Consider the following 18,120-nt stretch of genomic DNA (forward strand, 5'->3'; position numbering starts at 1 on the left):
TGTATGGGCCAGAAGTGGACCAGACGTCAGTTTCCACCCTGGCTTGGATTATGGCAATCTGCTGTGGGCCACATGTGGTCCAGATGACAGCTCTTGGCTTTGACATGGATTACGGCAAATATTTTGGACACATTGGAAGGCAATGTGGGGTTTAGGTTTGGGGTTTATGATTATTTATCAGTATTTATCATGATTACTCATTTTCTTGGTATGATTATTGTCAGAGAAATAGTCACAGTCATGATTATCAGGTGTTAAATACCACTATATACTAAACTGTCCAACCACCACTTTGTTATTTTTTCTTCCTTCAGTTCAATTTTTTCCTGATTCAGCTGCACTTTGTTCAGGCTGCAGCTCATAAACAAACACCACGCAGCCAGTTGAGGGACAATGCATCATGGAATCATCCAATGGAAAAAACAGTTACATCTTGGAGATTTGGTCCTGAAAGTTGATGGTTAAGTCATGAGGCTCCATTATAACCTACGGTTTCCCTACGTCGCATCTAAGATTCTGGTCCAAACTCCTCACCAGTGAACAGCAATGGAATTCACTAGTACTCATATTAGTAGTCAAATGTAAGTACTTGGTTTGAAAAAATGTGTTATCGGTGCATCTTTACTTGAAACATAGCATCTCATGCAACACTTGTAGTCTGGGATTGTTTGTTTTTCCTTTTCTTTTATAAAAAAGTAAAAAAGTTTGGTGTGCGAGTGAATCAGCCTTTGACCACCGATGACATCACAGTTCGCAACTGAGAACCATGATTTCTTGGTGCAAGTTTTTCAGGTTCCAAACCAACTTTTTTTCTGGTCTCTCCATGCCAGCCAGTTCCAACTTTGGTCCAGGAACCAGCACTGCGTCTGGCCAGTGAGACAGAGCGATACACGTCCCAGCTCTTTTTTCCAGGCTGTTGTGATCTCTCTGACATCGTCTGATTGACGTAAACAGCTGACAGATCGTGCTCGTGACAGCTGAATTAATCAAGTTTTAGGATGTAAAAATTATTTCTTTGTCCCTTACATGCCTCAGTTTTTCAGTCAGGAAGCTCCTGGATTATGTAAAAACAACAGGTGATTTGCATAAAGCTGACACACGACTGACAATGTTGGTTTTTCTAGTGCTATTTCCTTACTGTGTGTCTGTTACAGCCAGAACGGAGTACATACCTTTCACCGTCTTCACAAAAACTTGCTTTTCCTTACTGGGGTCCTTTTCATCCAGCAACACACCGTGGAAGATGCGGCCAAATGTGCCTGTCAAACACAAACCAGAGTTTTTTATGTGAGGAAAAGGTCAGAAGAGAGGAGGCCAAAGGCATCACGTACAAAGACTGAAATGTCAGCTCATTCACTGACTGCCATGTCTGGCTGATCTGTGGACAGAGGTGGACAGGCTTGGGCCTAATGCATCTTCTTGATGGAAAAAGATTTAGCCAAAAAAAGAGTCAAAACGGGAACAGCTCAGAGGACCATATTGAAAGACCTGTGATGTAAAGTCTAAGTACATGTGTTCATAGTCTCCTTTGTTGCTTTAGGGTGTCGTTTCTGAAAATAAACCAGCAACATAAACTAAGAAAGAAAAAAAAAATCTCAGCCTCGGGGTGAACTGAGCTTTGTGTTTCAACAGGAAAGGAGCTGCAGCATAACAACAGTTTAAGTGTCTGCCTCCCATCCCGGCCCTCTTCATCAGGCTTGTCTGGACCTGCTGACTCCACTCTGACTTCACCCCTGACGGTCCTTCACAGCTTTGGTTTGGAATATCCGTATCAGGATTTGCTTTGACTTTATATGCTGGGTCTAATGAATGTGGACAGACAATGACAAACAGAAGATAAATGGAGGAGAAAAGGCAGAAATATGCAAATCTGTGTTTAGATTAAACTTTGAAAGATGGGGAAACCACTGAACTCATTGTGTTTAACTGCAGAAATAAAGCCTCAGAAATAAGAATCAGATGTACTTTATTAATCCCAGACTGGGAAATTTTAGTATCTGTACCATACAGCGTAGCTGCAACAGGCTGTTAGAGAAAGAGCTCCGCTGTCCCTCCAGTATACTCTGTAGTGGATGTGAGGAATAGTCCATGGAGACCAGTTTGTTCAGAGACCTCCTGTCTCCAGTGTCTCCAGGTTGTGTCCAATGATGTTACCAGGCTCATGGATCAGTTTATAGATCCTGCTGGCATCCCTGGAGCTGATGCTGCTCTCCCAGCACACCACAGCATACATGGTGGCACTGGCCACCACAGACTGAAAGAACATCTCCAGCAGTTTGTTGCAGACATTAAAAGATCTGAACTTCCTCAGGAAGTAGAGTCTGCTCATCCCCTTCCTGTACACAGCATCTGTGTTGATCCTCCAGTCCAGTCTTCTGTCCATGTACACACCCAAGTACTGTATGTCAAGGGTTTCATAGATTATTTTTACCTCTTCCCAGAAGGTCCTCAACTTTGGCAGAATCAGAAGATGGCAATAATCTGAAGAAACCACGCCACATTCCCTCCAGCAAGAGAACTGTGAACCACTTAATCTTGATTTCTGTTTTGGAGTAATAAAGATCTAATTGGATTCTTCCAGCAATAACCTCACCATAACAGAAAATTTGTAGTGGATGAGGTTTTTTCCAAAGTTGCATCCAAACTTATTGTCATGTAAGCTCCTTGTTCCCATTGCTATCTGATATAGCAGGGCTCAAAACTAACTTTTAGCATTGGTTGCACTGCAATTTGGGTGCACCAGCAAAAAATTTAGATGCACCCCAATTTCTACAGTGTCGCTCTCAGCCGCTCATTTCAAAATATTTTAATGATTGTCTTTTGATCATTAAATACAAAAAGACATGGCTGGTTATTAAATTATTGTGAACAATAATGATATTTAGAAAAATGTTTTGTCTTTATTTGAAGCATGAATGTGTGAAATGAAAAGAAGAAAAAAACAAAACGTAAAGTTCTAGCTTCACTGAACTAAATTAAACTAAACATATCATATATACTACCAGTCAAAAGTAGGGCTGCAACTTATGACTATTCTGATGGTCGATTAGTCACCGACTATTTAAAACGACTAGTTGACAAATCGGATTATGTATCTCATGATTATTATAAATGGATCTTATTTCACTTTCAGCTTTGAAATCTTGCATGAGATTAAGTACGACGTGCCTCCTCTTTAAATGTTCGAGCATTGCAGACGTACTTCCGTGGTACACAAGGTCTGCTTTACAAATCTCACATGTATTTAATTTATTTTGTAAGTTTAACGTGAAGTTATCCCAGACTTTTAACATTCTCCGCCGCCGTTTTCTTCCCTAGTCCGCCACCATATTTTTCCCCCTGGTGGACTTCACTGCGCATGTGCAACTCTCAGCAGAGATAAAAAAAAGAAGACGATGTCTCACTCATATTTTTTTCCCCTCTTTGTGCATGTGCATTGTGCAACTCTCAGCAGAGATAGGATTAGAAGACGATGTCTCACTACATAGTTTTGTTTTTCCGACAATAGTCGACTGCTAAATTCGTTGTCGACTATTTTTATTGTCGACTATTGTCGACAACGTCGACTAATCGTTGCAGCCCTAGTCAAAAGTTTTAGAAGAACCCCAAATTTTCCAGTTATTTATTGCAATTCAAGTCATTCAAGTCCAATGAGTAGCCTTAAATGGTACAAAGAAGTGGTGAACTGCCAGATAAAAAAAAACAAAAAACAAAAAAGGAAGGTAAGGATATCCAAAACTGAAAAATAATCACTAGGGTATTTGGTATGCTCATCAAGGTATTTGGCAGCGATGTAACGCCATACTGGGGCAAACTATGACAGGAAGAGGTATGGCGGATCCAAAGCCACATCTGAATCAGAGGACAAGTTTGTGAGTTAACAGCTGGCGTGATAGACAGCTCACAGGACACCAGCTTAATAGTGGTCGTAGTAAGCTAGTCTCAGTTTGAAATGTGAAGAGAAGACTTCGAACTGCAGGACGAGGACGAGTTGTAGCGAGAAAGCCATGCTTAGACGTTAGAATAAGACAAAAGGCTTGTCTGGGCCAGGAAACACAGCCATTAGACTACTAAAGACAAAGAAGGAATTATGGACTGATGAGTCAAAATTTGAAATCTTCGGTTCATCACACAGGATCTTTGTACGTCGTCGAGTAGGTGAAAGGATGGTTCTATAGTGTGTGGCATCAACTGTCAAACATGGAGGAGGAAGTGTGATAGTCTGGGGCTGTTTTGCTGGATCCGGGGTCGGTGACTTGTACAGAGTGAGAGGCACGCTGAACCAAAACAGCCACCACAGCATTCTGCAGCGCCATGCAATAGCTTCTGGTATGCACCTAGTTTGTCAGGGGTTCATCCTACAGCAAGATAATGACCCAAAACACAAGTCCAAGCAACTACCTCAGGAAAAAAAAACAAGATGGTGGGCAGCACAGTCTCAGACTTAAACTCCATCGAGCTGGTTTGGGATGAACTGGACAAAAGAGTGAAAGCAAAGCAACCGACAAGAGCCAGACATCTGTCTGAACTTCTGTAACAGATGTAAGAAGAACTTTCTGAAGAATATTTGATTTCTATCATGGAAAGAAGCCACGAGTGTGTTCAGCTGTTATATCTCCCAAAGGTGGCTACTTTGATGTGTCTAAAGTTTAAAATACATTTTGGTCTATAAACTGATTCCTTGATTTCTATTTTAACTATTTGTACTATGCTTTCATTTCAGAGAGCAATGAGACAATAAACTGCATAATTTTTAATAAGTACCTGGAAAAATTGGGGTGTTCTAAAACTTTTGACTGGTGGGTGTGTATATATACTGGAGGTCGACCTAAAAGGTCGTTAATCTTTTAATGATTGTTTATTTTGATCTGGTTTTCTATACAGCGCCAAGTTACATCAGAAGTCATTTCAGGTTCCCTTTCCTCTAGAGCAGGTTTGTATCGTCTTCTTTTATTAAAAACTAAACCGTCTGATGTTATTGATGTGATTTACATGACGGCAGGTCGTAGCTGCTCTGTGTCGCTTTGAGTCTCACCCTGAGGCCACACACCAGACACACGCACACACACAGGTGAGCACACTTCCGCGTGTCGGAAAACACGCCAACCAGCTGAAAGGATAGGATATCAGAGGAAGTTTTTTTTTAAAAAACTCTCCAAAGCAGGATAAGATGGAAACGCTCGCGGTCCAGCGAGTAGCAGCCATGGTGAGAACGTCATTCCATCACGGGAACGCACACAGCTGAACAAGTGGAATCTACCGTCATTGCAGGAATTTCTGAGTCATGTTACGGATTAAAATTGATCCCATATTCTCTGTAGGTTTTATCAACATCAACAGCTTCTCTATGTTCTTCATAAAGAGTAGAAGGCTTAATGGACAACCCTGCCTGCATCCTTGTTGTAGTTATTTGACTTGAAAGGCTCCCATTAACATTATTCCTTGCTGTTAGAGAGGAGTACATCAGTTTTATAGTCTATTTCACAGAATCCAAACCACTCGAAACAGAAACTCCCACGCTACCGGATCATGTGGCTTTTCAGCTTTTTCCTTAGAGATATACTCGGCCATATGGAGGGCTCTTCTTAAATAATCATGTGTTCTTCTGTTACCTATAAATCCTGTCTGATCCTCATCTATTAACAAGGGAATCAACATACTTAATCTCTTAGTATTGCTGCATACAATTTATAATCTATATTTAGAACACTAATTGGTCAACATCCTTTAGGGGTTTGTGTTTGTTTTTTCCTTCCCCTATTAGCTAACCCGGGGGGGGGGGGGGGGGGGGGGGGGGGGGGTATAATGGCTTTGTGTATAATGCTATACAGTCATTTTCAAAAGCCTCTGGTTTGTTAGTTACCTTGTTTGTCTTTGGGTCCTGAACCTTATAGATTGTGTTTTTCTCTTGTTGTTTCCTAAGTTCCCATGAAAGTAATTTGGAAGCTTTATGCCTTGCCCCATATACCATTGTTGTTTCACATATGTTTATTTTAAGGAGGGGCATAAAAGATATAACTAGTGAACTCAGAGGGCAACTCTGCAGACTGAAAAGGGAAGAAAAGTCTGCAGACATGAAAATCAGTCAGGGGTGAAAAGGGTGAGAAGGATACAGCCCTTCTAGAGGGGTCCAGAGGCCTGCTCCCCCAGATGAAAATTTTGGACATTTTATATTTAAAAGCATCAGTCTGGTGCACTTTAAGATAAAAAAACAAGCAGAGTTACAGGCCAGTATAAGTAAGGGATAATTCCTGACAAGGTGGCCATTATCATAAATTAATGGACGCGAGGCGTGAACCGTCCTCCGCGACCATGGTCCATTAAGAAAGAAAAACATATTAAATAAATTATTATTGCGTTAATGTTGCTTTTTAAAGGTAAAATCGTAAGTTTTTCACAAGAAGCGGCTGAATGGACTATTTCTTGTGACGCGTTGCCAAGGTAACAGGCTCTGACACAGAACCTGCAGCTTGGTGGGCAGTTATGTGACACAAACCTTTCAGAGGGCGGGTGCAGTTCTTACAGCTTGTGTGTGTCCAGAGGAAGATGCCACATTTTGTTTCAAACAGTCAAAGTCCACAGATCGTTTCCTACATCGTTAAATAAGCCTGCAGGCTGCTCTGATCTGGTGTCTGCTGCCCAGCATCTGAGTTTCTGTTGCCACGGTTACCAACTACAGTTTAGTCAGCGCAATAATTTACAACAATACATCTATTTGACCGGAACTTCTTTCATAGGTGTCCATTATCACTTTTTAATGGATACCTTCCAGCCAATCAGAATCGAGTATTCACCCAGACCATGGTATAAATGTATAATAAGTGTCTTACACATCTGACAGATGAAATGACAGCTCTCGTCCTTTCACCGTGACTTTGTCTTCTAATTTGAGCCAAGACCAGTTCCAGCTACACTTGATTCCTGCATCCATCCACCACAGCATCGTTCTCTCCTAACACACTCATTCTGGTAATACATCGTAGTATCAGGGTTAACTTACAGCTTAATTGATATAACGGTGGTTTTTCACACGTAGTTCAGACGTTATGTTTTACAGATATCTGTTTTCGATTGAAAAATCGGAATTTAAAAAAGCACATTTATGCTAATTGTAGAAAAGGAGTGTTTCACAAGTTCAGAGTAATGAAGCACAGGCCTACCCTAACCCACAGAATAGCCTACCCTAACTCACGGCGTAAAACTGTAAATTGTTTAACCATTTAACATTAGTCCTACATATATAGTTGGATTATAGATTGAAAGGCAAATGCATTTACACTCGCAGCTCACTATGGCTCTGCGCCGCTCTCGTGTATAAAACCAAAGTCCTAATAAAACTATTTTGGGTATAACTCCATGTCCCAGCCATTAAACTTGACGTTAATATGTTTGTTTTATTCTGTTATTAATAGCTTTCGGGGCAGGATCTTCTCTACACGTAGTCATCGCTTTCAAGTTATTTCTAATCTAATAATACAATCAGACATTTTTTATATTTAAAACAGAAACAATGATTAAAATATACTAAACATATGAAAACAAAACACCAACGTTTCCCCTACACCGTTGTTGTATTCACCCCTGGGTAGATACCACATCACTCACATTAAACCTCAAAGTGGGCAGATCTCCAGAAACAGAAGTACAGTCTTGTTTGGTAGCATCACACTGATGTTGAACCATCTCCAAAAGCAACAAGTAAGCCCTAACAGATGTATTTATCTTTGATACACAGCCAAGGAGGGAAATTCAGAAACGTTCACATCTAAGACTCACGTTCAGTGTCAAACACGCCTCAGCAGAAATAAACTAATTTAGGTTCTTGGCAAGATTTCACTGACACTGATTCGATGAGACAAGTTCACCCTTCAGCATTTCTGTTCACAAGTCATCCTCTCCACCTCTTCTGGTACACAGTAAATAAGGACAAGTTAGATGGTGGATTTAAGAATGGAAACGAAAAAACCCTCTATAGTTACTCTCACCACCATAATTGTGAACTAAAATATTAAACAGCTTTAGGTCTTCACCAAATGTAACGTACAGCTAAGACTTTAAAAGACGTTTTAAATAAAACAGCCAGAAAAATATGACCTGTTTCAAAGCTAAACAAACACTCAGCATCCACATTATCAGGTCCACCTTCTAGTACCAGGTTGGACCCCTTTTTCTTTCACATCTGCCTTCATTCTTAGTGTCATAGATTCAACAAGGTGGTGGAAAACTTCCTCAGAGGTTTTGTTCCATATTGACATGACAGCATGACACAGCTACTGCAGGTTTGTCGGCTGCATCCATGATGAGAATCTCCAGTTCCACCACATCCCAAAGCTGCTCTACTGGACTGAGATCTGGTGGCTGTGGAGGCCGTTGGGAGTCCAGTGAACTCATCGTCATGTTCTAGAAAGCAGGTGGAGATGATCTGAGCTTTGTGACATGGTGCATTATCCTGCTGGAAGTAGCAGGACTAAGGGACATGAAGTAGGACAAGAAAATATCCACCACACCATTACACCACCAGCAGCCTGAACCATTGACCCAAGGCAGGATGGATCCATGTTTTCATGATGTTTCCACTTAATTCTGAGCCTAACATCTGAATGTGGAGCTGAAATGGAGACTCATCAGACCAGCAACGCTTCTCCATCTTCTATTGTCCAGTGTTAACGAGTGTGTGTGAATTGTAGCCTCAGTTTCCTGTTCTTAGCTGACAGGAGACACCCGGTGTGTCTTCTGCTGCTGTAGCCCATCTGCTTCAAGGTTGGACGTGTTGTGTGTTCAGAGATGCTGTTCTGCAGACCTTGGTTGGAACCAGTTGGAACCAGTCCTTTTTTGGCTTCCTGTTGTCTTTCTATCATCTCCAACCAGTCTGTCCATTCTCCTCTGACCTCTGACATCAACAAGACATTCTGGTCCAGACAACTGCTGCTCACTGGATATTTTCTCTTCTTCAGACCATTCTCTGTAAACCCTAGAGATGGTAGTGTGTGAAAAAATCCCAGTAGGGTAGCTGTAGATATATTTTTTGTTTTTAGGACTTTTCTAATATAAATTTCTTTCTAAAGCATTTAAACAGGAACTGATGATGACAAAAATGGTTCAGAGTAATTTAGTTCCTATATTATTACCAGTAATATTTCAGACAAGTTTGAATGAAAGAGTTAAACGAGACTTACTGGCATCTGCACTCTGTCATCCCTGAAAATGTTCAGAGTTGCTGTTTATTTTATTTTCTGGCTTTGATCCACTTTACTTGGATTTTATTTGAATTAATAAAATTACATAAAATACATAAAAAACTAATGTGAAATTAAAAGTATTTTTTTATTGTCCAAACATTTTCACCATCTTTTTTTTTCTTCAGAGTAACTTAAGAATGTAAGAAAAATCAGAAAAACATTAAGTGTTTGGCAAATGAAATACACACTGCAAAGCAAAGCATGTTGTTATTGATAACTACAAAAACCTCAGATAAAAGACCAAGACAAAGAAAAGCATAAATAACATGATGTGTGACTAGTTAAGACTCTAAATTTGTGCATTTTGTCAGTGAAACCCTTCAAACAATGTGAATACTAATTCTCGTGCATAATAAAGTAAATATGGAGCCTATTTTAAAAAAACGAAAGAGAATAAAATGGAGATTGTGAAACAAATACCTTCATGTAAGACGTCTTTCAGTGTTACTCTCTCTCTGGAGATGGCAATGTCTTTCACTTTAGCTTTGGCCTCCATTAGGGTCACGCTCCTCAGGTCATTCTTCTCTATACGAAGAGACGGGTAACCTGAAGACAGAAAAATAATCTTAATTAAGCTGTTGGCGAGTTTTTTGATCTGGATTAACACAATTAAAACAGCTGCTGCTGAGTCACCTCTAATAAATCCAAATTTCCTCTAAAACGTGTGTCAAACTCAATATATTTCTGTAGAAATCTGACCTCCAATGCAGTTCAGTTTTTTGTATTTTTTCTCTTGCTATTACAGGACATTTGATTCTTCAAAAGAGGAAATTATTTTTGGCTGTTCTGTAGAAAATGTTTTCACTTGAAATTACTCTGAAAAAATGCATATAGAGCCATAAGAAACAAATGCATCAGATTTAAACTTTTTTCATTTATTTAATGATTAAGGTTGTTTTATATGCAATAACTAATAAGATCTGTTAGTTCCAGGTTCGATATGTGCAATAAAGTAATTTTAATAAGTTTTTAATTAACATTGAACCAGTCCAGTTCTCTACTTTTTTCATTTTGGCCCACTGTGTGTTTAAAACAGAAACCTCATTTAAATTTAAAGAAATACCAGCAATTACAAGAAACTGAGTCAGCAACACGTATTGTACCCCCCACACATGTTGCATTAAAACAACTTCATGCAAAGTCCTGGATTACAGCACTTCTATTACATAACATGGCTGCGTACACACTGTCATTAGCTGCATGCCTTACTGAGTCCGGAAGGAGTTTATATACATAAAATACACACAGTTCTTCACAATGTCAATACACAGACGAACGTCGCAAATGCAACAATCTCTGTGTGTACAAAACGTGTCATTGATGAGAAATAACCCTCTCTGGACAAACTTTATAATAACCAGAGGATGTACATATTTAACCTAAAGACAAAGCCGGACTCAGTGACTCAGTCTGTCTCCAGGAAACAACTACGTCTTGTACTTATGAAGTAATTAACCCATAGTGTGTCTCTAAATGTGGGCTTTTAACCAAACGTCAGAGATCCAGATATGACTTTAAATTCAGGATGAAACTTTGAAAAACACATAAGAAGAAACTTGCAACATCTCATGTAATTGAAAAGCCTTAGAGGTTTGTTTAAAATAGCTTTGACTGTAGATTTAAATCTGTAGCATGGCATGTAAACATTGAGCTAAAAGCAAACAAAGTGTGTGTCAGCGCTGCCCCCACCAGTTCAACTCTGAACACTATTTATCTTTAGTGCATGAAAGAAAGCAAAGAAATGTTGAGACATGCTGGAGGATGAGAACAAAACTGTTACAAACATGGTCAAAACCTTTTTATATGAGATATTGATTTATCAAATGATGGTATTCACAGCTTCACTCCCAGACAGGAAATAAAGGGAGGTGTATCAACAAGTCTCAGTTTTTCCAAAAGAAGCAAAAGGAAAAAATCCTGGGGGATAACAAACGGCTGTCAGCAGTGAAGACCTCCATCATATCTGCGGAAACACCTGCAGGCTGAGCACAGCTCCACAGCACCAAAGACAAGCTTTCAACTTGTTCTGGTGTTTCAAGAGGAAATGAGTTAACAAGCTGCTGATTATGTGGTGAAGAAGACGCTACCGGCAGTCGCGTGGTGAAGAAGACGCTACCGGCAAAATCACGTGGTGAAGAAGACGCTACCGGCAAAATCACGTGGTGAAGAAGACGCTACCGGCAGTCACGTGGTGAAGAAGACGCTACCGGCAGTCACGTGGTGAAGAAGACGCTACCGGCATCTGCGGAGTCGCCATCACTCACTCAGATTATTAAAAAACTAGCTCACTCACACTATCTCATGTTTATTTGTAAACATTATTTTAACCCTTATCTGTTATTGTGAACGTTTTTGTCTTTTCAGGTAGTTCAAAGCCACAATTTTGGTTGCGTTACCTCATTTGGGTTGATTTCTTTTGTAAGAAAGCGTTTCTCTTTAAGAACTCTGAAATTACTATATAAAATTTTCTTAAGGTAAACAGGACACAAGGAAAAATTTTTGTATCAAATTATTGTAACCCTTTAACTATCAGTCTAATAAAATTATATCCCTGGTTTTATGAAAAACATGGGTCATTGATGGGAAGACTTTTGTATAGGACAATTTTAAAATACTAAAAATGAGGATATTTTTGGCAATTGTTGAAACATTTGGAATGTAGTTTAAATACAAATTACATATACGCAACTTAAGAGATTTTAAAAACGTAATATTTAAAAAAGTAAATTGGGGCAACCGTAAATTATTTCAAGATTAATATATTTCTTCAACATTTCTAATAGTGGCTAATAGTTTAATAAGCATCAGTAACCCATACCCCCCTTCCCCCTTACTTTGTCAGCATAAAAAAACAATAACAACAAATGCAACGACTCAAACCTGGGTCAAGACCAAGCGGCAGCCCCGGCGGTGAAACGTGAAGCGGAAGTGCATAAAATTGCAGTTCCCCCCTCATCCACTAGGGGCTGGCTCCAAAACAGAGCAAATCCCAATAGACTCCCATGTTAAAGTCTGGTACAAAAATCCATTTTAGGGTTAATAGGTTGAGTTTACCTTCATGACTACTGTGAGGGGGGTTAATTTTTTTTAACTCATCCGTTTGGATGTTATTTAATCTTGAAATTTAGCACAATTAGGGGCGTGTCTTTTTGATTGACATGTATCCAATATCCGCGGCAAGAAAGGAGAGTGCAGCAAAACCGCGGTTTTTAGCCGGCTAACAGTGCGCCATAGCTTTAGCCCGCCAATCTCCGTTAGCTGGTTAGCTCACGTTGGATCCGAGTTGGCTCAGTTAGTTCTTAGCTACAGGCAGCTCGGAGTTTGATGGGTGTCAATCATCCACCCCCACCATCACAGCCCCCCTCTCGGCTCCACCTCTTTGTCCACTTTTGTATTTTCCGAGAGCGACGGCAGGAGTGATGCTGCCAAGATGGTGATGGTGGGAACGCCCAACGAGCTTCACTTTTGCTCTTTAGAAACCCAGGGTTGACGTCACAGAGGCTCCTTCCATCTTTTACATACAGTCTATGGTCAAGACTGATTTTACTCTCCTGGGGAGCTGCTTCTATCCATTACAGGGCACGGCTAATCCCTGCACACCTCATTTTTTATACACCCACCTTGTTTTAGATCACACCATTAATTTCCAAAACTTTAAATCTAATTGTGTCTCACAAACGTCACTCAACGTTTTAAAAAGGATTGCTACCCATATGGGGCTGTGCTTAGGGCATAGTTAGTCTCAAATACCCCCATTAGGCTGTCCCTTCGAACTTTTCCTTTGTTTTTTAACTAGAAGTCACGTGGGATTAAAGTGCAACCTTTAATCCCTGTTATGCTCATTTGCAAGCTATGAAGTTTTATGGTATTACTAGAGGAACACTTGTCATCGCATGAGCTTGGATTCTGGCTACTGACAACCATATTAAAAGGTGTTATCTACAACAACACCTCCACTATTCAACATTTAAATATCACAAATGATAAGAAACTAAACATTTAAAAAGAGCAATAGGAGCCATAGGAATGGAAAATTATTAAATTTAGATAAATATATGTTACAGTACACAAAGAATGAACGTTATGTATATAAGTCATGTAGGAAATATGAATATACAGAAACTACAAATGCAGGACAAATGTTTATCTCTCAGCAGTGGTCGCCCCAGAAGTTCACTCAAATATTAGCTATTAATTCACTACAGAAACCAGGCCAGGTACTTCATCTGACGTCACCATCAAATTTATTATTAAATCACTGATTTGCAGATAAACCTTTTTATAGTGAATGTGCACAGACGTCAACGCATAGAACTGTGGGAATAATCACCATTTTGGGCGTATCCATGGTCTGTTTACATTGCTTCAGTGGTGTTTCTTGTTGTATTCTGTCTCTGATGAGTATTTCATCGTATCATTTTTTCCTGAGCGGTGTCCTCGGCTGCAGCAGCAGCTTCTTCAACCAGCACACGCAAATGAAGCAGTGAATGCGTTGGTTTAACACATCCCAGAGAATAGTGGACTTTTACAGGTGACGTGCTTCTGGCTGACCGTGGGCTGGATGTACAGGACAGTTTGGGCTTTATGTGAGCAGAAATAAAGATGGCTGCTTTTCCAAGGTGTCAGATTTAAACCAGATGGTGAGAGGACAGGTGGGGTCACAGGCTACACCTGAGAATTCATATATACAGTGTAGATGAGAACATTGTGGTTGTTTGTTGTTCTCAGATTATCATTCAGTCTCTGTGTTGTTCTGTTGGTCATTCAGGACTGTTCACTCTTTTCAGATATTTTAGAGTAGATCTGCCATCAGATTCAGTGAAGTTTTTTGTATAATTTATTGTTCTTGTAATAAATAAAAATATACTTCCTCATATTTTTGACTGCTTTCATTTTTTTTATAAATTTTTTTAAACATGATGTATTAAATTAATTAATCCTGCATAAACAAACATGTTTTTTCCTTAAATAATGTCCAGAATATATTAATTTATCAGAAATTAAGTTACTGGATTTCAGAATCAAAATAGAACAATAAATGTTTAAGATATAAATGATCGGTATTGGCTGCACAGCGGTGTGGTGGTTAGCACGGCAGCCTCACGGAAAGCTTGCATGCATGTTAACTGGTCACTCTAAATTCTCCCTAGCAGTGAGCGTGAGTGGTTGTTTGTCTCTCTGCGTTGGCCCTGTCATGGACTGGTGACCTGTCCAGGGTGTACCTGCCTCTCACCTGCTAATTGATAGGCTTCGGCTTCCCCGTGAGCCTGATTTGGACTAAGCAGTAGAGAAAATGAATGAATAAATGTTGATGGTATGACGGCGAGTTCCAGCCGACAGTTTGTAGACTTGCAGGTTTTTAATTCATCCGTTTGTAAAGTGGCTGCAAGAACATTTAATGATGGGTGTGGTGGGGGTAGGACCTTACACAGAACACCAGCGTCTGAGAGTGAAACCGGTGGCAACACATCTAAACCTAAACTTCACTCATTGTTTAGCAGCTTGTGAGGATCAAAGTTACTAATAATTAATGATTCTGCATCGTAACAAATTCTCTTGTGAGCTTATTTTGGTAAGGACGTCTTTTTAAAATGTTTTAGACATGTTTTTAACAGTTTACTAGGGAGAAACCTTAAAACAGTAACAGGGTGCCGTTAAAATGGCGGACAAAGCTGCAGAGGCTTCATCCACGCATTCTCTATTCACAGTTTTGGGGTGGTTGCCCCACATAATATTCAAATAACTTAAACAAGAGAACACGGTGCAACAGGAAACTGTTTGAGGGAGGAACTTTTCACTGCTGCACCAGTAAACCAGCAGCAGAGCGGCTGTATTTCTGGAGATGTTAAGTGGAGAAAATTGAGGGAGAAAGTTCAGAAAGTGAAGCTGTGGCAGACGCTGAAGTTGAACATGATGACGCATCAGTTGTCTGGAGATAAATTGGCTTTTAAAGGTCGACGTGGATCAAACAGCTAGTTACTGAAAATGATGTCCAAATAAAGTCGTTGGAGGTGGCGGCAACACGAGCAATTCGCTGCACATGAAACTCAGATCAGCATCTTCCACATCTTCAGGAAAAACTTACAAAGATGGAGGACATTTGTCAGATGTCACTTGTAGACATGTTTGCCAAAGACAAGCCAAAAAAAGCAAAAGGTGGCTCAAGATAACCAGCATCATCACAATCCATACAGATAAAGACCTGGTCATGGATTAAAACAAAAATATCCTGTGTGGCTGCACTGACTCATAGTCTGGACAATTTGGCAAAATATACAGGAAAACAGTCATTTTCAGTCATTACTTTCAATGCCTGAAAATCCAAAAGGTTGCCCTTGAAATCAGCTGCACACCTCACAGCGTCCTAACAGGACACCAGAGTTCACAGACGCAGCCATTCATGTAGCAGAGTTTAGAAAATATGGACACAATATGGTTAAAGAGGTGAAGCATGAGGAGGACAGAAGAGTGCTGAGACTTTGAACTTACTTTTGGTTTCATGGGGGGGGGGCACCAGGGTTTTGGAAGGAGGAGGCAGCAAGCTGGAGAATGGGTGCAGAACCAGGGTGATTGTCTGATGACCAGAGGAGAGGGGGAGGGAGGGAGGAGAGGGTGGGAGAAGGGAGAAAGAAGGTTTAATGGATGGCTCACACAAATTACAACATGACCTGAGTGAATGAATGGATGTATGACACAAACACATCCATCAACCCAGGCATGTTTGCAAGTTGAGTAAACCTGCCCATCAGAGGTTTGGTTTAATTAAAAAAAAAGAAGCAGCTGGTGGCTCATATAAAAGCATTAGGTAAGGCATCAAGGAGAGGAAGGGGGTCAGATTAATGCACAGGGTGAAGGTGAGATGTGGGTTGTCTCCACAAGAGGGCGATGGTGGATCACACATTGGCAATAAGGAAATAATTCACTGTGTTTCACATTTAGCTGAATAGCACAGATATTTATATTTATTTATATCAGGATACAATATAAAACAAACATATTCTATGACTGGCTCACACTAACGACCTCTGCTGGAAGAAATGTGACAGATCACATTCAGTTCCTGCAGAATAAACTAAATAACAGGCTGTACTGTTGTCTGAATGAGAAGTTTAAATGTTTCTTTAACAGAGTGTGGTACTCATTTTGTAAATTATGATGAAATTAGTGTACGTTAAGCATGCGTTAGGGCAAGGAAACCGCTTCATTGACTCAAAGGTTGTGCAAAGTTTCTGCAGTTCTTAATGAAAACACTGACTACAAGTCGGTTTTGTAAAGACCAAGAAAGCAACAGGTTAAACTAAAAGCCTAAAAATGTCCTAAAGCCTAAAATGTCACCGCAGCTACATCCATCTTTTCTATACTATCTATGCTCTCACTGGTCACTTTATCAGCTCCACCTTGCTCGTGTGTTCAGAGATGCTGTTCTGCAGACCTTGGTTGGAACCAGTGCTTATCTAACTTCCTGTTATCATCTCCAACCAGTCTGCCCATTCTCAGTTAATACTCAGACTAACAACCATGCATGTTTAAAGTCACTTAAATCTTCTTTCTTCCTCATTCTGATGCTCAGTTTGAACTTCAAAAAGTCGTCTTCACCATGTCTACATGACTGGATGTGTTGAGCTGCTGCCATGTGATTGGCTGATTAGATATTTGTGTAAACAGGAAGTTGAGCAGGTGGACCTCATAAAGTGGATGGTGGGTGTAGTTCTAATGTGGGCAGGTATGTTTATATTTAGCACTTACTATAACAGTAAAGCTGTACATCTATCTTTTCCAGCATGTTCCATAATTACATTAAATCAGAGTTGACAAACACTTCCTTCCAGTTCCAGTATGAGAAGCCGTTTTTACCTCTAACTGCTACCTAATGTGAAGCACATGGTGATGACTTTTACACATTGCTCCGACAGTAATGGGTCACAAGGGAAAGAGCAACAAGAAGCCAGACAGCATCACTGCATGGACTGTGTTCTGAAATACAATCTTATGATACTGATCAAGCTAATTAGGTCATTCACAGTTGATTATTGCATTTAGCGAAGCATCCAGATTTCCAGATGCCAGTGTGAAAAAAGAAAGAAAAAAACTTGGCAGACTGAACGGACCTAAAGCGGTAATCTAATATCTACTAACGTTTTTTTTCCCTAAAGAAAGATGAACTGATTGTGCATTGTGTTAAAGGCATGTTTCAAGGGTTTGACCAGTGTTACAGAGGATGGGTTGAGGAGAAAAAAGAGAAGTCTTACTGGTGACAGGAGCTGCGTTGTTTGGAGTATCAGCCCTCAGGTACTGTGTGGTCTGGGTGGATGGCTGAGACAGGCCCTGTGAGCTTGCACTGTCACTCACACTGAAACACAGACAGAGCTTATATGACGTAAAACACAGTAGGTCAGGCTGCAGCAGCCATTTCTTTAATAAAATCTTTAGCTAGCAGCTGCTTAGTTTCAAATGAGTGTCTGTAAATAAAGGACTGTGTAAATAGCTGCTGATTTTTAAAGGTTCAAGGACTTGTGTTTATTTTTTTACATTTAGAACAAATGGCACTGCATTATTTGCCCAGCTGATATCACCACGAAGAATCTGGTCAAAAGATGAAAAAAAAAATCAATGTAGATCTGCTTTGCAGCTGTCAAACCAACCTGTCCTCCATCTCCACCCTCTTCATGCTGTGCAGGTGGAGGATGGCCAGGACGATGGCCACAAGAAAGATGACTATGCAGCAGACGCTCACGCTTATATAGAACACCTGGGTGGAGGTGGTGGGTGTGGGCACTAAAAGAAAAAAACAGAAAGAAAGGAAAATACAACATGTGTAAAAACAAGTAAAGCTGCATCATGAAATGTGAGGCAGAACTACGCTCGTGATACCATCATCCCT

General features: G+C 40.1%; 1 protein-coding gene across 1 annotated transcript in view; it reads right to left on the reverse strand.

Annotated features, from left to right (window-relative positions):
* The window catches only part of ryk (receptor like tyrosine kinase), a 66,984-nt gene that overhangs the window by 21,193 nt on the left and 27,671 nt on the right, over nucleotides 1-18,120 (reverse strand). The window contains exons 6-9 of the mRNA XM_042006874.1: nucleotides 17,882-18,014; nucleotides 17,489-17,589; nucleotides 9,660-9,785; nucleotides 1,173-1,259 (exon numbers count right to left, since the gene is read on the reverse strand). Of these exons, the coding sequence (XP_041862808.1) occupies nucleotides 1,173-1,259; nucleotides 9,660-9,785; nucleotides 17,489-17,589; nucleotides 17,882-18,014 (447 nt within the window). The remainder of the gene's footprint in view (nucleotides 1-1,172; nucleotides 1,260-9,659; nucleotides 9,786-17,488; nucleotides 17,590-17,881; nucleotides 18,015-18,120) is intronic.

Source organism: Melanotaenia boesemani, chromosome 14 (genome assembly GCF_017639745.1).
Source record: "Melanotaenia boesemani isolate fMelBoe1 chromosome 14, fMelBoe1.pri, whole genome shotgun sequence".
Taxonomy (NCBI): domain Eukaryota; kingdom Metazoa; phylum Chordata; class Actinopteri; order Atheriniformes; family Melanotaeniidae; genus Melanotaenia; species Melanotaenia boesemani.